This window comes from Amblyraja radiata, chromosome 4 (assembly GCF_010909765.2).
Source record: "Amblyraja radiata isolate CabotCenter1 chromosome 4, sAmbRad1.1.pri, whole genome shotgun sequence".
In the NCBI taxonomy this organism is placed as follows: domain Eukaryota; kingdom Metazoa; phylum Chordata; class Chondrichthyes; order Rajiformes; family Rajidae; genus Amblyraja; species Amblyraja radiata.
In genome coordinates this window covers 66,794,917-66,817,400 of record NC_045959.1, presented here as the reverse complement: position 1 = coordinate 66,817,400, position 22,484 = coordinate 66,794,917, and the positions used below count along the sequence as shown (strand labels likewise).

The window sequence follows — 22,484 nt, the reverse complement described above, 5'->3', positions numbered from 1 at the left end:
CTCTCACCCTGGCCACAAACTCTTTGAATCACTTCCCTCTGGAAGGTGACTCCGGACTGCCACAGCCAGACATAAAAACAGCTTTTTCCGTAGCTCTACTCAATAACCAAAAATCTGTAGGCTCCTTTTGCTCTGGTATTTAATTTAATGTTTAATCAATAATGTTTTATTATTAATGTTTAATATTTGTGTCATTCCTAACTGTCACTGCATGTCATGTTGTCACTTGCGGGCAGAGCACCAAGGCAAATTCCTTGTATATGAATACTTGATCAATAAACTTAATTCATTCTCAGACAAGTGTAAACCACTTTAAGCTGGCCCAGAGGCCTTTGTTGTTAATAAACCTGGGAGTTTATCTTGCATCTGTCCTCATCAAACATGATTTGTGAAACCAAATGCCAAGAGATAAAGAAAACTAATAAAAATATTTGCTTTGACATTTAGTAGATAAATGAATGTATAACAAAAAAAGGCTGAACTGAGCACATTTATTAAGAATCAGTGGTCAAAGCACAGATGTCTTGTTTTCTAAAAGATTTTGAAATTAAAACTGATTGCATTTAAACTGATTTCAATATTATATTAGGACTTAAGGAAAAAAGGAAGTAAAGTCAAGTAATGAAATTACTGCAATCTTACCTCATGGCATAACAGTATATAACATGATGCTAGTTAAAAGTTTAACCACGTGTGAATAACCACGTGATAGGCATGTGTTAAAGTTCCCATTAAATTACTAAAATGTAAGTTAAAACAAATTCAATAGTTGGAATTTTTTGTTTAAAAATCAAGAGCAATTTTTTTCCACACATTGATCTGCTCAACCTATTGCTCCATGTTCTGTACGTTACAACATAATCCATTTGACCCTCTTACAAAGTTCTCAAAAGAACTGATGAACAGGAGACAAATATTCAGGTTTTAGGCTCTGCTAATAAAATTCTGCAACTATTTTCTGATAGATGAATATGCATAAAAACTATTGTCAAGAGCGACTTCCTGAAGGGCAATTGTATACCTCTGATTGGAACAGTTTATAAGCTTTCAGAAAGTAACACTATGTGGGAATCGAGTAAAATATAAGAGAGCACCTTAAGACTATCACTTACTGTAATAAAAGGGAACAATTTGCTAACACTACAAATATAGCCAACTATAAGGACAGAATATAGTAACCTTTTGTGGCAAAAATATGGGATGCAGCAAAGGAGGATTGTCACCTTTTCCAAAGTACTATCACTTGTCGATTAGAGGAAGCAAATCATTTAATGAAGCCCATTATCTCTCATGAATTGACGTATGGCAGTAGGTCTGGTTCACCACTGCAAAGGACCCAGCAGGTCGCTACCTGCAGGGGAAAACTCGGAAGCTGCCGAGCTCGGCCATGAAGACCGGGAAGTCGAGAGCTGCTGGTGACAATGGACATAAGGAGTGGGCTGGTACCGGGGTATTGCCTCCAGCATCTGCAAGGTTGGCTGCAGGAGGAGTCCCCAGGACACAAAGGCAGTTGGGTGAGGAGTGGAACACCAGTTATTGGGCCGAGCTGGTCGAGGACGATGTAGGAGGCCCTGCAACAGGTTGGGTCTTTCCTGGGCTTATCTGGATCGGGGCGCTCCAGTACATCCAGCATGTGTACCGGAATTTGGTCTTTTTCTTTGTTTTTCATTTGTAATGTCCATAGTGGTGACTACAGAGGGTCAAGGCCCCAAACACGGGTGAACAAAAGGAGGAAGACTGACTGAACTTTATTGCCTTCCATCACAGTGATCACTGTGGTGGATGTTTATGTTAAGTTCTATCATTCTTTTTAATTGTGTTGTGTTCTTTTAATTGAATGGCTGCATGATAACTCAAATATCACTGTACCTTAATTGGTGCATGTGACAATAAAGGTGAATGTGAATCTGAATCTGAATCTAAATGACACCAAAATATGGTGATGACGGGTGCAATAATTTCACTGTGCAGTGTAAACTTGATAATAAAAACCATTGAACCATTAAGTCTAGTCTACACATCAAGCACCTATATTCATAATCCTATTCTATCTCATTTTGCCTGCTGCTGGTGTCCTTCTACCGCTGCTCCATCGAGAGTGTGCTGGCGTACTGTATAACCACATGGTATGCCAACTGCTCTGCAGCGGACAGGAGAGCCCTTCAAAGGGTCATCAACACCACACAAAAAATCACTGGCTGCCCACTGCCCTCCCTGAAGGCCATCTTCAGCTCTTGCTGCCTTGGCAGGGCAGCCAACATCCTGAAGGACCCTTCCCACCCTGGACACAACCTGTTCCACCTGCTGCCCTCTGGCAGACGGTACAGGTCTTTCAAAACTCGCACAAACAGACTCAGAGACAGCTTCTACCCCATAGCCATACGTGAACTTAACAATGCAAAATAAGAAATAACACTCACATTCGAATGGTTCTACCTCAGCTGCTATTGTTATTTATCTGTAATTTTTTTTATATATATATATATTTTTACCTTTTCTTATATATTTAAAATTGCTCTTGCGAATCGCACCGTGGGATTGACTTTTAAATTTCGTTGTACCATGTGCAATGACAATAAAGAGATTCATTCATTCATTCATTTTATTCTCCCACCATTCCCACTAATTTGCCCCAGATTCTGCCACTCCTCTACACAGTTAGGGCAATTTACAATAGCTAATTAATCTATATCTTGCGCATTTTTGGGATATGGGAAGAAATGAGGACACCCGGAGGATATCCATATGCTCACATGGAGAATATGATTGCTCCAAGCACAGCACCAATGGTCAGAATTGAACCCAGGTCACTAGAGCAGCAGCTCTACTAGACTCACCATTGTGCTGCTCTAACAGTATTTACTTTCGTAGCAAGCCTTAGCAGTATATACTTTCCTGCAGGAAGATTGAATTGAATGATGGTGCAAATCACAAATACGAATGAAGAATTTTATTTCCACAGAGGGTTGCAAATCTTGTGCATTCTCTACATCTGGGCCGTAGAAACTCAATCATTGTGTGCATGTAAAATACAAGTAAAATTGAAATAATTAGCAAAAGTGAGTTCCTTTTGCTAATGGTATGAAGTTTAGCAACTTAGCAGAAGTTAACAAATTTGTTGTGCCTGCATATGCAGAAGAATTCATGAAATATTCTTGACTTAAAGAACTACACCTCTGGAGTGAATGAAGATTTGAAAAGATATGGGGGAAAAAAAAAGTATTGGAGAACTTGCTAATTTCTGCTAACTCATGAACAAATTTGATAAAAACATGATATTCTTTTCAACCTTTTATCAAGTCCTGCACTTGTGTAGGCATTTTAATTAGAAACTCTATTTAGAAAATATAAATAGAAACTATTTTGATAGTTTAGAGAAACAGCATAGAAACAAGCCCTTTGGCCCATCGAATCCACGCTGACCATCGATTATCTGTATACATGCTCTATCCCATCTTACTTTTGCATCCACTCCCCTCACACTAGGGGTAATTTACAACGATCAATTAACCTAAAAACTTGCACGTCTTTGATATGTGGGAGGAAACTGGAGCACCCGGAGGAAACCCACACAGTCACACATGGAGAACCAGCAAACTATGCACAGGCAGCACCCGAGGTCAGGATTGAACCCGGGTCCCTGGCATCATCAGGCAGCAGCTCTACCGCTGTGCCATTACGCTGCCTAATACAGATTGGCAGTTGATTGGACAAAGGCCAGAGCTAAAAAGTCAAAAGGTGTTAGATAAGGATAGAAGCATATTGGGAAGCCAGAGGAAGGGATATAGGTGAAACGGGACAGAGACGGGAAATTGGAAAAGGAGAAACGGGTGCGCAGGGTAGAGGGAGTAAAAGGGGGAAGGGAAGGTGTTTGTAAGGAAGTTATCTTAAATTGGAGAATTAAATGTTCATATTTTAGGGTGCAAGCTACCCAAGCGGAATGTGAGATGTTGATCTTCATTTATGTTTGTGGCCTCACTCTGGAAATGGAGGCAGCCCAGATCAGAAAGGTCAGTATAGAAATGTGAAGGGGAGTTAAAATAATTAGTAATTGGGAGATCCAGTAGGCCTTGGCGAATCGAGTGCAAGTGTTTGGCGAAACAGTCAACTAGTCTACTCTTAGGCTCACCAGTGTAAAGGAGGCCACATCAGGAACAGTGAATGCAGTAGGTAAGGTCAGAGGAGGTGCATGTGAACCTCTTGTTTCATTTAGTTTATATTAAAACCAAGAGTAAGAAATTTAGACATGTTAGGTTCCTGTTAAAAGATATCCTCGAAAAATGTTATCTTCTGGATTGTTTTTGAAACTCAAAATTCAGCCTTGCATGGCTAAGTAAGGATTATTAATTTGATTGATTAAGTTGATACATCAATTTGTTCACACATGTCCCAGATACCCAGTCGATTGTAACAATGTTGAAAAAGATTTATTATCACTTCACGCTGTCATGGAAAAACACATGGGCAAGTGTGAGTGTAATTAATGCTAGTGCCACTTGCTTGCTGTTCACTGGAAAATCCAGTCTTTGTATTCACATTTCTCAAATGTCATTAAATTATTGGACAGATGTAAGATTTTTTAAGCTACAATGTTGATAAACTTTACTAATTTGCACGATTCTTAAGGGCCTGTCCCACTGCGGGGATATAATTTGTGAGTTTAGGAGAGTTTAAAAAAGTGTCATGGTCATGTTGTATCGCTGAAGTAGAACACCTCCTACGACCTCCTTCGACTATGTAGAGAACTTCCTACGAATATGTAGAAGACCTCCTTCGACTATGTAGAAGACCTCCTTCGACTATGTAGAAGACCTCCTTCGACTATGTAGAAGACCTCCTTCGACTATGTAGAAGACCTCCTTCAATCTCCTTCGACCATGTTGAAGACTAGCTTCGACTAGCTTCGGGAAAATTGGACATCGAATAGTGGAGAGTGTAGACGACCATCTTCGACTACACTAACACTATATACGACTACCTTTGATTACCTTAACTACCTTTGATTGCGATTGCCTTCGATTACCTACGAATAACATGCCGACCTACTTCGACTAAACCTATGAGTAACAAAAATATCGATTTTTTCCATGCCGACCAATTTTTATTCGCGGACAATTTTCAGCAAGCTAGAAAATACTCCTCGACCAAACTGAGGCCTTGAGTATGCGGGAACTTCTCTCGACGATGAAGGAGAGTTACATAGACGTGTCGACCATGCTGCGAGTTTGAGTCGAGCGCAAACTCTTCTAAACTCACAAATTAGGTCCCCGCAGTGGGACAGGCCCTTTACTGAAACATAACCCATCCTCTGAATTGCTATCGCACATCACTCAGTTCAAGGGGAAGTTGGGAAGGCAACACATGCAGTAAAGGTAACGCGCATATTTGTGAATATATCAAAGAAGTTCGATCTTCATTTTCTTTACACTTGACAATTTATTGATCTCTACAGGTATTTATTTTATTTATTTTATAACATATAAAATCTACTATGATATTAATTATGATTGACTGATGAATCATATTCACTTTCTTTACAGTTTGCACAGATAATAAATTTCCAACAAGGGTAGAATAACTAACCAAACAAAGTAATGCTTTTTCCTCATCTGTAACAATTGAACAATAAATTACTTGTATCAACGTTGCTTTCATTTACATTATGGAGAACACACAATTAAGAATCGCTGTAAAGAGAAATCACTAAACAGCCCATCATAATTATCACGCAATAGCAATGAAAGCAGAGGGGAGGGGGGAGGGGGGAGGGTAGAGGGTAGAGGGTGGAGGGTGGAGGGTGGAGGAGAAATAAATTAATGCCATTTTGGGTCAAGACTAAGAATGCAGAGGATCCACAAGGCAGGATCATAACAAAGACTAAGGTAGAAGGGACTACAGATGTAGAATCTGAGGAAAAAACTTGCGGAGGTCCCACTACAGTCTAAAGGATGCCCATTTTTAGTTGCTGTGAACAGATTTTGTGACTTCGAACAAGGTGCATCAAGGAGTTGTGATAATTAATATCCTCCTGTGGAACTTTGATGGTCAGAGTATCCTCACTAGATGAAAATCAAGCATAAGAAAAAAGTACACTATTTATCTAAAGATATAAATTAAAAAATAAAAGGCTGTTTTTAAAATAATTGATAGGGTCCAATATTAGCACTCCAGCCAAATACAGATTGTATATTGCTTCCATATTTACACATAGGACAAATGGAGATGATTTTATATTGCTTGGATACCGAACTTGCGACTGCAGTTAAAATCAGTGAGCCAGGCTGGATAAATGGCTACCTGCTTGAGATGCTGATCATTGAAGACTAAGATCTGCAATTCCGTGTCCCTCACCATCTTCCAGTCCCGCCTCAAGACCCATCTCTTCACCTCTGCCTATCCTTAGCCCCACGTCCCCCTCCCTTTTCATCTGTGCATTAATTGCCTCATATTGTGTTTTGAATTGTATTCTGTCTTTACTTTGTGTACTAGTCATGTCTCTACTATTTATTTCATTCCCCTTACATGTTTTTCCTCTACCTGCTAAATTTTTGTAAGGTGTCCTTGAGACTCTTGAAAGGCACCCATATATAAAATGTATTATTATTATTATTATTATTATTAAGAACAGGAAATATCTGGCTGCACCAATGACAGTTTCAATGAAAAAATGCAATTTGCAATGGGAATGGGTTCCTCCTTTAAAATAATTTTCAACTGGGATGAGGATTGATTTTGGACAAGAAGCCAAGTAGTATCAACAAATAGAAACAAGAAGATGATGGTTTCCAAAGGAAAGATACGGAAGTGGCGGCGCTGCCCTGCAGCTGCGGCTCGTCTGTAGTCCGTTTGTCTTTTCTTTTTTTGTTTTCTTTGTCCTCTTGTTTTAGTTTATTTCAGTTTATTTTAGTTGTGTATGTGTGGGGGGTGGGAGAAACTTGTTTTTAGCCTCTTCCTTCGGGGGGGGGATGCAACCTTTTCTTATCGTATCCCCCATCACTGTCTCCGTCTGTGCTGAGGCCGAATGGCGGAGCTGGCGGCCTCCAACTGGGACCGACCTCGAGGCTCCGGAAGCAGAGCCAGGACTTACTTACCATCGCGAAGCTGGCCGACTTCGGGGCTGTGGTGGCGCTGCGGTGGCGGTGACCTGACTTCAGTGCTTCTGAGCCGCGGAGGCTCGGTCGCGGGCCCAGTGGACGACAACGTCAGGAGCTCGCAGGTCTGAGGTTGGTGACCTATTCTCCAGAGCTCCCGCTACAACAGCTTCGTCCGCTGGACTGGAGGGTGGTAGTTTCGGCAGCTTCGTCCACCCCGGGCCACGGAGTTTGAACTTGCCCGTTCGCAGAGCTCGGATTCGTCCGTGGGACTGACTTACTTACCATCACCCGGCGGGGTCACAACATCGGAAGCCTGGATCGCCTCAACGCAGAGGGAGAACAAGGAGGGAAGAGACAAGGACTTTAAGACTTTTGCCTTCCATCACAGTGAGGAGGCCCTGGTAGACTCACTGTGGTGGATGTTAAATCTGTGTTTATTGTGTGTTTTGTTATTTTATTCTATGTTATGACTGCAAGGCACGAAATTTCGTTCAGACTGTAAAGTCTGAATGACAATAATGGATACTTTACTTTATTTTACAATGTAAGAGTAAAGGGCCTGTCCCACTTATGCGTCCTTGGCACGCAAATTACGTGACCTCGTGGTCACGTTGAGGCGCGATGGTCCCGCGCGATTTCATGCGTATGCACAGCCGTCTGGAGCGCGTGACGCCATTTGAAGATGGACACAAAGCTGGAGTAAATGCAGGAGTAACTCAGCAGGACCGGCAGCATCTCTGGAGAGAATAGGTGACGTTTCGTGTCGAGACTCTTCTTCAGTCTGAAAAAAAGGGCATTGACCCGAAACGTCACCCATTGCTTCTCTCCAGAGATGCTGCCGGTCCCACTGAGTTACTCCTGCATTTTGTGTCTATCTTCAATTTTCTTGGCCCCGCTCTGGGAGTAGAAGTGGGGGCAGATCCGGACCGCAACAGCCGTAAGCCCCAGGCCGAGTTCGGCGATCGTTTGCCTGCTTCTGCTGCTGTTGAAGGTGAGACGTTGCATCGCGCCAGGGTCTTGGGCCTGTCCCACTTTGGCCGTCAGTTACGCGACAGGCCGTTGGCGCGCAAAGATTTTGTTCGCTACAAAAATTTCGGAGCCCCGCGCGATGTTGCGCAAACTACATACCCCTCCGTGCTTCTCAGTGGGACCGGCCCCGTGTGGCCATACGATGCCCGAGCGCCTCAACGCGACCACGAGGTCGTGTAATTTGCGTGCCAAGGACACGCAAGTGGGACAGGCCCTTTACTCAACGGATCAGGCAGTTACTCAATGGAGAACATGAATAGTAGACATTTCGGGTTGCAACCCTTCTTCAGGCTAAATAATTGAGGTTAAATGGTTTCAAGGAAAAGGTACAATAAATATAAAATCTTCACCATAGTTTCTTTTGGTTTCAGTGAAATGAGTAACATTTTACATTGATTCAGACATATGCAATATTGATATGTCAATGTGGCAAAGTATAATGATGACGAAACAACATGCTTCATAAACCATGCTCTCGGCCACAGGTTACCTGCAAGCAATATAATGAACGAACCGGAGGGGTGCAATAACCTTGCAGAAACATTGCACATGCCATTAAGGAGGTTTAAAGCAAAGTTGTGGCAAGGTAAACTAAAATTATTCCAGAAGTGCTGCAGAAATAGGGGAGGTAACTATAGACCAGTGAGTATTCCATGTTTGTGATATACAGTGGATTCAGAAAACATTCAGACCCCTTCACTTTTTGCACATTTTGTTATGTTACAGCCTTATTTTAAAATGGATTAATTTTTTTTATCATCAATCTACACACAATACGTCAGAATGAAGAAGCGAAAACAGGTGTCAGAATCGATGGAAAGATGAATGTAGCAAAGTACAGAGAGATCCTTGATGAAAACCTGCTCAAGAGCGTTCTGGACCTCAGACTGGGGCAGAGGTTCACCTTCCAACAAGACAACGACCCTAACCACACAGCCACGACAAGGCAGGAGTGGCTTTGTGATAAGTCTGTGAATGTCCTTGAGTGGCCCAGCCACAACCCGGACTTGAACCCGATCGAACATCTCTGGAGGGACCTGAAAATAGCTGTGCAACGTCACTCCCCATCCAACCTGACAGCGCTTGAGAGGATCTGCAGAAGAATGGGAGAAATTACCTAAATACAGGCGTGCCAAGCTTGTGGCGTCATACCCAAGAAGACTGGAGGCTGTAATCGCTGCCAAAGGTGCCTCAACAAAGTACAAAGTAAATGTGATATTTCAGTTATTTTTTATTTTTATAATTACTTAGCAAAAATTTCTAAACATCTGTTTTCGTTTCTTCATTCTGGGGTATTGTGTGTAGATTGATGATTTTAAAAAAAGAACTAAAAATAAGGCTGAACGTAACAAAATGTGGAAAAGGTGAAGGGGTCTGAATACTTTCTCAATGCACTGTATATTAAAAACATCATGTGATACATCCCATCATGCAATTGGACATATGATTAATAAGTAAATAGATGACAAAACTTTGCGGTATTATAAATGGCAAGGAAGATTGTCTTGGACAAGTGTAAAGTGACGCGTTTTGGAAAGTCATATCAGGGTATGTCATATACAGTAAATGGTGGGGCCCCTAGGGAATGTTGTTAACAGAGTAACCATAGGATACAAATTCATAGATCCTAAAGTAGCAGCAGACATAAATAGAGTGGTGAACAAGGCATATAGGACGCTTAACTTCATCAGCCATTGCATTCAATTAAAAGTAGGGATGTTATGTTACTACTTTATAAAGCAATTAGACAACAACTGAAGTGTGGTGCATAGTTCTGGTCATCACACTATAGAAACATTTTACTTGCGTAGGAAAGGATGCAGAGGAGAATCACCAGGATGTAGAGGATTTCACGCTCTAACTACCTGTACAACACCATGACTATGAGAACTACAACATTCATTTCGACTGAGCAGACATGGACGTGAAAAGTAACACGAGAGGAATGCAAGGACTGCTCCTATTTTATTTCAAGGAATCCAAGTAAGGCAGACAAATTTTGGTACATTGATTAGGTATGTTACAAAACTTACCTTCAGCGGTGCTGCAGTTCTGCCACTGCCCGTGTGCGCGACTTTGGCGCCTTTCAGAAGGGGTCGGGTTTAAAATGCAGCCTATTCAATCGATCTCCGTCAGGCTGTTTAGTTGCTAAAGAAAAATCGCTTTGACTATCGTTTTATTAAGTGTATTAAAATTAGCGTTGGATAATTTAATTGTTGAAGTAAAATTAAAATCATCTTCAAATGCCATCAATGCCAACAACGGGACGGATCTCACGTAGGGGACAAGGCAAGGTATGCCGTTTATTTTTTCATATAAACTTGCTTCTTAGGATGTCTTTAATCAAAATTTCACATTGCGAAAATGTCATTATGTAAATATACGAACCGGCAGTATTTTTCCTGCCGATATGGGGTTTAAATTCACTGCAACCGCAACGTTCCAAACCAACGCGTTCCACAAAATCCAACTCGCAAGATGATTTAAATGCCCATTAATTTATAGGAATTAAACACTAAATTCCTTCCATTTGGCCTATAAATTAATGACAATGAGATTTAAAAATCATGTTATATTGTAAATTCTTGTGTGAATGTTATTTGGACACTTAGGCTTTTTTAAAATGTTAACCTTTTCTTAAGAAATGGATAGTTTAGATCTAGTAATTGAATTTTGTAATTAGCTACAATTGGGTAACTAACTAATTATATGCTTTAATTTCAGGTCATCCAAGTAAGATTGCTTCATATTTGTTTCAGAATGCTTGAATCTATAATAACTGAAAATTTCATTCAGTTCTCTTAATTTTTAAGAAAGTAATGGGCTTCTGACTGTCCTCGATCACAGCTTTTGTGTAATGTCAATGGAAAAGCAATAGGGAACAAGATGCTAATTTCCGAGTATGAAAATGACCATAACTTTTATAATACTGAAGATATGAAAGTGAATTAGGTGTCAAATTAAACTTCTTTTTATGGTTTATCTGATGGGATAAATTGCAGACTTGATTTTTTAAATCTCAAAATTTTGTAACATTGCTACATTGATTAGGGAAAAAAGTTGTTCGGCACGGACTTGTAGGGCCGAGATGGCCTGTTTCCGTGCTGTAATTGTTATATGGTTATATGGTTATTAGCACATGCAATCATAATATCGTTGTTGGCATAGAGATATGGTTGAAGAAAGGGCAGGTCTGGCAACTCAGCATGGCTGGTTATGGAATTTTCAGGTTTAATGGGATTAGGAAATGGGGAAGAGAGGTGGTTGCACGGAACTATTGATTAAGGACTCCGTTACCACAGTAATGAGTGGTCATCCTTTTTCTGGGGCGTATACCATAGGCTCCTAACAGTTAACAGGAGATGGGGAGTTAGGTAGAACTGCAGGCAAATCACAGAGAGGTGTAAGATTAATAAGTTTATGGTGGTAGGGAATTTCATCTTCCCCAATATTAAATGGTATTCCTTTATGTGAAAGGCATAGAGGGGTAGGTAAAATCAATGGGAGATGGTTTAAAAAAATACATCCAGGAGAGATAACATGTCCAAGGAACCCTTGATGTCATGCAATAATGAGGGTTGGATAAAGAAATGAAGGAAGCATACAGAGATAGAACTGAAAATGGGGGATACCCACCAGCTCTAAAGAGAATATATGGGGATACTTAAAAAAAAAAAAATACTTAAGAATGCAAAATAAGGCATGAAATACCATTGGCAGAAAAGATAAAGAAAAATACCAAGTACAGCTAGAGGATAAACAAAGAAAGAATAATGGCCATTTGGTACCAAAGTGGAACAAGAGGACATATCTAAGGTCTTAAATTAATACTTTTCATCTGTATTGAATGATGAGAAGGGCATTGCAGTTGAAAATTATTTCAGGGAGGAGGAGGGGGGGGGGGGGGGGGGGGGGGGGGTGATAAAATTCTACAACATCGATATGTTGGTAAATCAAACATCAATGGAAGAGAAGTTACTGAAAAAAAATCTGAGGAACAGGATTAATCTACACATGGATTGGCAGGGATTAATTAAAGATAAATAGGTTGGATTTGTTAAGGGAAAGTCCCATCTGATCAAATGACTGAACTCTCAGAGGACATAACATAATGCATTAATAATGGTAATGCATTTAATATAATCTACATGGACTTCCATAAAGTCTTTGATGAGGATGTAAATGGGAAATTGGTTGCAAATGGTTAGTGCCCATGCGATCCAAGGCAAGTTGCCAATTTGGATCCAAAACTATCTTGGTAACAAGGATCGATGCCTTGAACCAGTAGTGCGCCGAAGAAATTAGGCTGGGACACAAGCTATTTGTTGCTTGCAATAATGTATCGAGTGTGTGTATAGGAGGTATCGTTAGTACATTTGCAGGTGACAGTAAAATTATGGGTATTGCTGGTAGTAAGGTTAGACTTAGGGTATGGATAATCTTAGGCTAAAAGATGATCATATCAGTTAGAAAAATAGTAAGATCAATGGGAGATGGTTTTAATCTTGAGATGAGCAAGCAGATGCACTTTCGGTGGACTCATACAGCTGACTGGCTTGCCAAAATGACTGTATGCGTGGTAGTTCAGCTACCAAAATGCACAACTCGGAAATAAAGCAGTGGGCTTAAATTGCGTACATAAGTGCGGGTTTACGGAAGTCACCTTTTATGTAAGCCAGGTTACACAATGGACAGTGGGGCAGCTAAATACTTTCCCTTCATCAAAATGCGCAGTTGTTCACCAACATTTTTCCTAACAGTGCTCCCACCTCAATGATGGGGTCAAGGAAAGAGCGTTCACGTCGCGGCCCTGTTTCAACCAATCTTTCCACCACCACGCACAAGACGCACAAGAAGCGCAAGACAGACACCATTGTGCAGATGCCGAGAAGTGTGTTCAGCTCTGGCTGAACAACTTCTAATCTTGTGTGTGGACTCGATAAGAAGAAGAAGACCTCAATGATGCTACCCCAGAGGAAAAATTGAAATTCTGTGACTTGCAAATTAACTTCCAAGTCACACACCACCACAATTTTAAAATATATCAGCAGTTTCTCAACATTAAGAAATCAAATTCCAAGTCAAGGCTTTTTCTCACCATCATCCCTAAGATCAATCAAATATGTGCATTAAATGCTAATATCTCTGGCAACAACCACATCCCACAAATGAAATTAAACAAAACTTCCCCGTAAACCTCGTAGTATAGAAATATTATTTGCACACATTAACCTGAGAAATGACTGTATACATGTTGACATATTATTTTCATAAATAATGACATATTATTTTCACAATGATTCCATCAGCCAGAATTTTGAAAAAGTAAAAATACTTAAATTACCACCATGTCAGATGTAAAACAACACAAATAAACAATTTTCTAGACTATGAAACTAACAAAAGTAAGGAATTTGTGGAACTTAAACTATAAAACCAATGAAAATAATGCTTATTTTTTGACGGATGCTTCTTTGGAACATTGCAATTGTTTCCTGGCTGCAATGCATTCGCAAATGGGAATGGGAAGACTCCAATGCACAGAGAAGCCTTTTGACTGCAGACATTTGACAGGTAAAGAAGATATCATTTACACCCCAAATGATGTGTTTACCACATTTGAATTTCAAATTAAAAAAAAAACCTCAAAAGAATGAAAACCTTGACCTCTTTCTGCCATTGTTCCTTTTCTGCGAAGGGTCTCCCTTTGTTGCCAGTGTAATTCTCAATCTATCCTGCTTGCTCATCTATCACTCTCTATAGTCTCACATGCTCTCCTCCCAGTCTGATTTTCTTCCCACAGCTTTGGTGATTTTTAACCCTCAGTTAAAGAAATTCAAGTAAATCTTTACTAGATCAGGGTTAAGCTCGTAATTTGATGACTTGTGTAAAAGCACATTCCACTGGAACTCTTCCTCAAGCAATATATAATGTAATTTCGCCAATTCATTCTAACTCAAGAGATCAGTCCACATCATCTCCGAGCCAGCGTACCATCCTTTTATAATCGATTTGTAAATTAAAATATATTTGCTACATTTCATTTCAAAATTGTGTGATATGATTATATTGTTTTATTTTGAAATGACTTAAGTAAAGTAATCTTGAAGTTGTAGAATATGCAATCTAATGTAACTTTATTTTTTTAAGTTTCCTTTACAAATCCTGCAATCATTTTACAAACCAACAACCATCTCCAACAATGAAAGGAGAAAAATAACATACAGCAAATATCAACAAGACTAGATTAAAAAAAAGAACTTAAAAAAAACAAACGTCGCTTGTAAATAGTCCGTTTTTTTTGCCTTGATTGCGAGCTGATCAGACATAAAGCAGTCAGATGCCGCACAGAGCTGTCACTAATCTACTCAACACTGTGTGTTTCCCTTCCAATCTCTGGGTTTCTGCTCTTGTAATGTTAATCTTTATAATTTGGCATTCTTTCCAGGTTTCTGAACGAGCCTGCCATTTTATGGTACATCTGTCACTGTGATGAAAAGACAAGGTAGCTATTGGGAATAATGCCAAGGAAACTCAAATTAGGTAGTGGTTGTATCTTTAGTAAAACGTTGAAATTATTTTCAAATCAATTGCATTTGTTTCTACTTCTAACTGTTGTAATTTAGAACTTTATTCACACTGCTCCGTTTCTTAGTTACTGCGATGTAAACATGGTAGTGAGGCAGCATCAAGGGACAGTAGACAGTGCGTGTTTTTTTGTGTGGCAATAGGCTAGTAGGGCATTAGTATCATGCACAATTTATTCTCTTACATCTTATCTCAGCTTCAGGAAAATCTGCTCTTACTGCCTAAAAGGCATGTATGTTAACATTTTAATCAAGTAGAGACAGTGCAAGATTTGTGAAGACCAATAATTTATTAATTTTCATTTGTTTAACAATATAAACTCCTTTTGAACCACTGTGGACTAAAAATAGTCCTCCGAGATTTTTTTTTTGCATCATCTAAAAGAAACTTTACGAAACAAGAGCCCAGTTTCGTTGATGCACAATCAGTAAACAAAGCCCTAGGCAGACAACAGCAATTGCTGCATCCGCTGGGCTCTGACCTGACCTGGATTTAATTAAAAAATAAAAGAAGACAAAAAAAGGCATACCAAGCGGGCCGCCTCAGCCCAAGTGCGGTCCTTCTTTTTCCTTTTGTCTTTCATTCTTTTTTTTTCCTTTTTCACTCAGAATATATAATAATAATTTTTTGGGGAGGGTGAGGTGGACAAATGGGAAACGGGACAGTCAAACAGCAGAGCAGTACACTAGCAGACACCATACAGTACAGAGCGACCCCGCCTGCACCCTCCAGCTGACAGCTCTTCCATCTCCTCCCCCCTCACACCCAAAACAATACAATACAATACCCAGCGTCCTGGGCACCGAAACATACACCATCACGTCGCTTACGCATTTACGTTTTATACGAGACGTAATTACGTGTTTCCCTGCTTCACCTCTCGCGATATTTCGCCGACCCTTCACCTCCATCGCCGGCTTCAATCGTTTTTGATTATTAATTATTGCAAAAGGTTTTTAAGTCGAGAAGCCGGGATTCAGAGAATTGTTTTCCCCTGCACCTAAGAGTGCAATTTTGCAGTAGACGATTTAGCAGGAGGCGATTAATTTGGCCGGGATCGATTGCAGCGCGGGGCGTGCGGGTGTCGGGTGGCGCCGTTGCCGTGGTTACAGGCGTTGCCGTGGTTACAGGCGTTGCCGCGGTAACAGCGGGACGGTCGGTCCCCAGGAGCAGCGTAAACACACGGTGGCTGCAGCACTGACCGGCTGCGGGATGCAACCCGGGGCCGTGCGCTGTAAGTATCAGCGAAATCACAACGATTATACCCTACCGTGTAATTAAACATCGTGTTCTGTATCTTGACCCATCCTACCACAAGAAAACAAATTATATATATTAGGCATAAAAGACACAACGTGCTGGTGTAACTCAGCGGGATCAGGTACAGAAGTGCGAAAACGGACACCTCCAGGTTCAGTTTCCTCCCGGCCGTTATCAAATAACTGAACCATCCTACCACAACCAGAGAACAGTCCTGAACTACTGTCCACTTAATTTGGAGACCCTCGGACTATCTTTGATCGGACTTTACTGGCTTTATCTTACACTAAACGAAATTCCCTTATCATGTAGATAGACACAGCATGCTGGAGTAAATCAGCGAGACAGGCAGCATCTCCGGAGTGAAGGAATGAATAGAAACATAGAAAGTAGGTGCAGGAGTAGGCCATTCGGCCCTTCGAGCCAGCTATTCAATTTGATCATGGTTGATCATCCACAATCAGTAGGTGATTCCATTTCATATAAATGGGAAACGGGACAGTCAAACAGCAGAGTACACTAGCAGACAACATACAGTACAGAGCGACCCCGCCTGCACACTCCAGCTGACAGCTCTTCCATCTCCTTCCCTCACACCCAAAACAATACAATACTCAGCGTCCCGGGCACCGAAACATACATCATCACGACGCTTACGCATTTACGTACTTACGTATTTATACTCCCTTTTCCTCCATCTCGTTTGACTCCTCCCATTTCCTCCAAATACAAGGCGTAGCTATGGGCACACGCATGGGCCCCAGCTATGCCTGCCTCTTTTGGGTACGTCGAACAATCCTTGTTCGAGGCGTACCATGGCCCCATCCCCGACCTCTACCTCCGCTACATCGACGATTGCTTTGGTGCTACCTCCTGCACCCACACACAACTGACTGACTTCATCCGCTTCACCACTAACTTTCATCCAGCACTCAAATACACCTGGACCATTTCCGACACTTCCCTACCATTTCTTGACCTCACTATCTCCATCGCAGGTGATAGACTTCTGACTGACATCCACTATAAACCCAGTGACTCCCATGGCTTGTATAGACTACACTTCTTCCCACCCTGCTTCCTGTAAGGACTCCATCCCCTACTCTCAATTCCCCCGTCTACGCCGCATCTGCTCCCAGGATGAGGTGTTCCACACCAGGGCATCGGAAATGTCCTCATTCTTCAGGGAACGGGGTTCCCCTCCCCTACTATAGATGAGGCTCTCACCAGGGTCTCTTCAATACCCCGTAACACTGCTCTCTCTCCCCATCCCCCCACTCGTAACAAGGGCAGAGTCCCCCTAGTCCTCACCTTTTACCCCACTAGCCATCAAATACAACAAATAGTCCTCCGTCTTTTTCATCACCTCCAACGTGACCCCATCACTCACCACATCTTCCCATCTCCCCCCCCTCCCTGTCTGCTTTCCGCAAAGACCGCTCCCTCTGTAACTCCCTGGTCAATTCTTCCCTTCCCTCCCGCACCACACCCTCCCCGGGCACTTTCCCTTGCAACCGCAAGAGATGCTACACTTGTTGCTTTACCTCCCGCCTCGACTCCATTCAAGGACCCAAACCCCTCTGTCGTTCCAGGTGCGACAGAGGTTCACCTGCATCTCCTCCAACCTCCTCTATTGCATCCGCTGCTCTAGATGTCAGCTGATCTACATCGGTGAGACTAAGCGTAGGCTTTTCGATCGTTTCGCCGAACACCTCCGCTCGGTCCGCATTAACCAACCTGATCTCCCTGTGGCTCAGCACTTCAACTCCCCCTCCCATTCTGAATCCGACCTTTCTGTCCTGGGCCTCCTCCATGGCCAGAGTGAGCACCACCGGAAATTGGAGGAACAGCACCTCATATTCCACTTGGCAGTTTGCACCCTAGCGGCATAAACATTGACTTCTCCAATTTCCGTTAGCCCTTGCTGTCTCCTCCCCTTCTCAGCTCTCCCTCAGCCCTTGGGCTCCTCCTCTTCCTTTCTCCTTTCTTCTCCCCGCCCCCCGCCCCCCACCCTCCATCAGTCTGAAGAAGGGTTTTGGCCCGAAACGTTGCCTATTTCCTTCGCTCCATAGATGCTGCTGCACCCGCTGAGTTTCTCCAGCACTTTTGTCTACCATCCACAATCAGTACCCCGTTCCTGCTTTTTCCTCCATATGCCTTGATTTCATTAGCCCTAAGAACTGTATCTAACTCTCTCTTGAATAGTGGGAAAATAGACACAAAAAGCTGGAATAACTCATCAGGACAGGCAGCATCTCTGGAGAGAAGGAATCGTGGACGTTTCGGGTCGAGACCCTTCTTCAAATGTCCTGCTGATTTACCCCAGTACTTTTAGTTTACAGTAAACCAGTATCTGCAGTTACTTATCATGTATCTGTACACTTTGAATGGCTCAATAGTAATCATGTATTTTTCCTCTGATTGGTTAGCACGCAACAAAAGCTTTTCACTACCTTGATACTCGTGACAATAAAACTAAACGTGTTGTGAGGAACTGCTGATGATGGTTTACACCGAAGATAGACACAAAATGCTGGTGTTACTCAGCCGGTCAGGCAGCGTCTGAAGAAGAGTTTCGACCCAAAACATCATCTATTGCTTTTCTCCAGAGATAGTGCCTAACCTGCTGAGTTACTCCACCATTTTGAGTCAGGCAGCATCCCTGGAGAACATGGATAGGTGACGGGATTTTGAGATATCCTTCTGATTACACATTAGGCATTTTTGTTTAGGGCTAAATTCCTTGCTAGTGCCTATGATAGAATAGCAATTATTGCAAAGATTGTTCATTGCAAAGGTAATCCTCTGGTCCTTTCAGATCAATGTCTCTATTTGTTCTTCATGAAACCCTCCATCCATCTCACATTTAATCTGTTCAGCATATCCTTCTGTGTGTTCCCTTTTCGAATCTATGTGTCCTTTTAAAACTTTTATACTATTTATTTTTAGGCTAAAATAAATGTTACAGTTATTAGAAGAAAGAGGTTTTCTCTTCACTTGCCTATAGAATAATTAGTAACTTTGTGTTTATAACAAGTGGAAACAAATTATCTTTGTATACCTTTAGCAATTTGTCCCTTTCTCTAAAGGGGCTGTCCCACTTGGGCGACCTAATCCGCGAGTTCTGGCGAGTTTGCCCTTGACTCATACTCGCAGCATGGTCGACACGAGGTCCTAGGAGGTCTTTGTAACTCTCCTTCATGCTCGAGAGTAGTCCCTGTGTACTCGAGGCCTCAGCTAGGTCGTGGCATATTTTTCAACATGTTGAAAAATGCGCGCAAGTAAAAAAAGGTTGCCATGGAAAAAATCGATACTTTTTTTACTCGTAGGTTTAGTCGTAGTAAATAATAATAATAATAAATTTTATTTATGGGCGCCTTTCAAGAGTCTCAAGGACACCTTACAAAAATTTAGCAGGTAGAGGAAAAACATGTAAGGGGGATGAAATAAATAGTAGAGACATGACTAGTACACAAAGTAAAGACAGAACACAATATGAGGCAATTAATGCACAGATGAAAAGGGAGGGGGACGTGGGGCTAAGGATAGGCAGAGGTGAAGAGATGGGTCTTGAGGCGGGACTGGAAGATGGTGAGGGACACGGAATTGCGGATCAGTTGGGGGAGGGAGTAGGCCGTAATAGGTCGGCATGTTAGTCATAGGTAATCGAGGGTAGTCGAAGGTAATTGAAGGTAGTTGAAGCTAATCGTAGATAGTCTTCATCATAGTCGAAGGGAGGTTGAAGGGAGGTCGAAGGAAGTCGTCTTCACTCTCCACTATTCGGTGTCCAATTTCCCAAGTTAGTCGTAGCTAGTCAAAGCTAGTCTTCAACATAGTCGATGGAGGTCTTCCACATAGTCGAAGGATGTCTTCAACATGACATTTTTGCAAACTCTCCTAAACTCTTCTAAACTCGCCAATTAGGTCGTCCAAGTGGGACAGCCCCATAAGGCAGTTCTTTGGCATTGAGGACTGTAAATGGATTTGCTTCCACTCCACTTTTGTCGGTGACTGATGAAGTCTCTCTGGGAACTCCAACCTGCCCTATCAACCTGCATTTGACTGGGCAGGTTGATGGATAGTTTGTTTGCTTCTTCTACCATTTACCCAGAACCTCTGTGTGTTTATGATGCATGGATCCAAGGTTCTGAATACCTTCCTGAATGCTCTTTCACCACTTTGAATCGTAGAGTCATATAGCACAGAAATAGACCCTTCGACCAAACTTGCCCATGCTGACCAAGATGCCCCATCTACACTAGCTCCATGTGCCTCGTTTGGGCCATATCCCTCTACATGTTTCCTACCTGTGTACCTGTTCAAATATCTTTCAAATGGTGTTATAGTACTTGCCTTAACTACCTCCTCTGGCAGCTCGTTCCATATACCCACCATCGCCTGTGTAAAAACGTTGCTTCTCAGGTTCCTATTAAATCATTCCTCTGTTCTTGATTTGCCTACTCAGGGAAAAGACTCTGTGGATTCATGGACCAGGGAGTCAGAGACAGTAGGGATAGGCCAGGGTCAGTGGAGACAACACATTTATTTTTAAGGTAGTTTGAGCACATCATGAATCATTTATTCAATTTGCCTTGTAGTATCTCTAACTGAGAGAAGTATTTTAAATCCTATTATAAGGCCACCTGTTGTTTTCTCTCTCTCCAGAGAAAAAACGTATTCAAAATTTCCTGATATAGATATTCTTTCAGAAATTGCATCATCGCTGTGTCTTTTTTTAAGTTTCTCAAAATATTTAATATCCTTTAAACACTTATTTTTTCAATGAATTGATGTATTCTGGAATACTTGGATTGAAAGATAGTTGGAAATAGATTCAATAGAAATATCAGAGAGAATGGATAAATACTTTAAAGGATTCACAGTTCTGTGGAGAAGAGTAGGAGAGTGTGATTTATTGGAAAGCTTTAGAAAAGAATTGACATACCGACAATAGGATTTATAGCTTCCATCTGTTATCATTCTATAAACTTACAAATATTAATGTACAGATCAAATCTTTACTTTTAGTACAATGATTTTATGAGAAAACATGGTGTTTTTATATAGGAACCAAATCCCATTTGAACAGAATGGCAAAGATGCAATTTTTAAGTCCGTCTGTCAATTCTCAACCTGATCAACATAAAGGTAGGTACCTTGATCTTGTGCTTTAAAAGTAACAAACATCACTTGCATTTATATAACATTTATATAATTAAGGTGAGAGTGACTGACTGACATGACACAACAGCATTTGACTTCAAGGAGGCCTGGTTAAAGTGAAGTCAATGCGGGTCAAGGGGAAAATACTCCCATAATTGCAGTTTAACCTTACACAGAGAAATATGGTTGTGATTGTTGGAGGCCAATCATCCCTGTTGCAGGAGATCTCCAGGGGCTCCTCAGAGCAGTGTCCTCTGCTCAATTATCTTTACCTGCTTTATCAGTGACTCCCTTCATAAGTTCATAAGTGATAGGAACAGAATGAGGTCATGGTCTACTCCATTCAATCATGGCTGATCTATATTTCCCTATCCAGATATTGGCTATCTGGACTACACTTCTTCCCACCATGCTTCTTGTAAGGACTCCAACACCTACTCCCAATTCCTCCATCTATGCCGCATCTGCACCCAGGATGAGGTGTTCCAAACCAGGGCATCAGAGATATCCTCATTCTTCAGGGAACGGGGGTTCCCCTCTTCTACAATAGATGAGGCTCTCACCAGCGTCTCTGCTATACCCCGTAACTCTGCTCTCACCTCACCCCTCCACTCGTAACAAGGGCAGAGTCCCCTTGTCTTCACCTTCCACCCTACCAGCCGTCACATACAACAAATAATCCTCTGACATTTTCGCCATCTCCAACGTGATCCCACCACTGGCCGCATCTTCCCATCTCCTCCCCTGACTGCTTTCCGCAGAGACCGCTCCCTCCGTAACTCCCTGGTCAATTCGTCCCTTCCCACCCAAACCACCCCCTCCCCTGGCACTTTCCCTTGCAACGGCAGGAAATGCTACATTTGTCGCTTTACCTCCCCCCTTGACTCCATTCAAGGACCCAAGCAGTCTTTCCAGGTGCGGCAGAGGTTCACCTGCACCTCCTCCAACCTCATCTATTGCATCCGCTGCTCTAGGTGTCAGCTGCTCTACATTGGTGAGACTAAGCGTCGGCTTGGCGATCACTTTGCCCAACACCTCCACTTGGTTCGCAATAACCAACCTGATCTCCCTGTGGCTCAGCACTTCAACTCCCCCTCCCATTCCGAATCCGACCTTTCTGTCCTGGGGCCACCGTAAATTGGAGAGCAGCAGCTCATATTTCGCTTGGGCAATTTACACCCCAGCGGTATGAAAATTGACTTCTTCAATTTCAAGTAGTCTGTTTTCTCCTCCCCTTCCCAGCTCTCCCTCAGTCCACTATTTCAGCCTCTTCCTTTCTTCTTCCCGCCTCCCCCCCCTACCCTCACATCAGTCTGAAGAAGGGTCTCGACCCAAAACGTCGCCTATTTC

The 22,484-nt window shown here is 42.0% G+C and overlaps 2 protein-coding genes across 3 annotated transcripts in view; one reads left to right on the top strand and one right to left on the bottom strand.

Annotated features, from left to right (window-relative positions):
- Nucleotides 1-15,463, bottom strand: part of asxl3 (ASXL transcriptional regulator 3) — a 214,448-nt gene extending 198,985 nt beyond the window's left edge. The window contains exon 1 of the mRNA XM_033019677.1: nucleotides 15,241-15,463. Coding sequence (XP_032875568.1) covers nucleotides 15,241-15,294 — 54 coding nt within the window. The 5' untranslated portion in view covers nucleotides 15,295-15,463. The remainder of the gene's footprint in view (nucleotides 1-15,240) is intronic.
- Nucleotides 15,464-15,836: 373 nt separating this feature from the next.
- The window catches only part of ccdc178 (coiled-coil domain containing 178), a 266,960-nt gene continuing 260,312 nt past the window's right edge, over nucleotides 15,837-22,484 (top strand). Inside the window, exons 1-2 of one of the 2 annotated variants that reach the window (XM_033019675.1) lie at nucleotides 15,837-15,945; nucleotides 21,039-21,119. In XM_033019675.1, the coding sequence (XP_032875566.1) occupies nucleotides 21,062-21,119 (58 nt within the window). In that variant the 5' untranslated portion in view covers nucleotides 15,837-15,945; nucleotides 21,039-21,061. The other variant, XM_033019676.1, reaches the window with a different exon arrangement.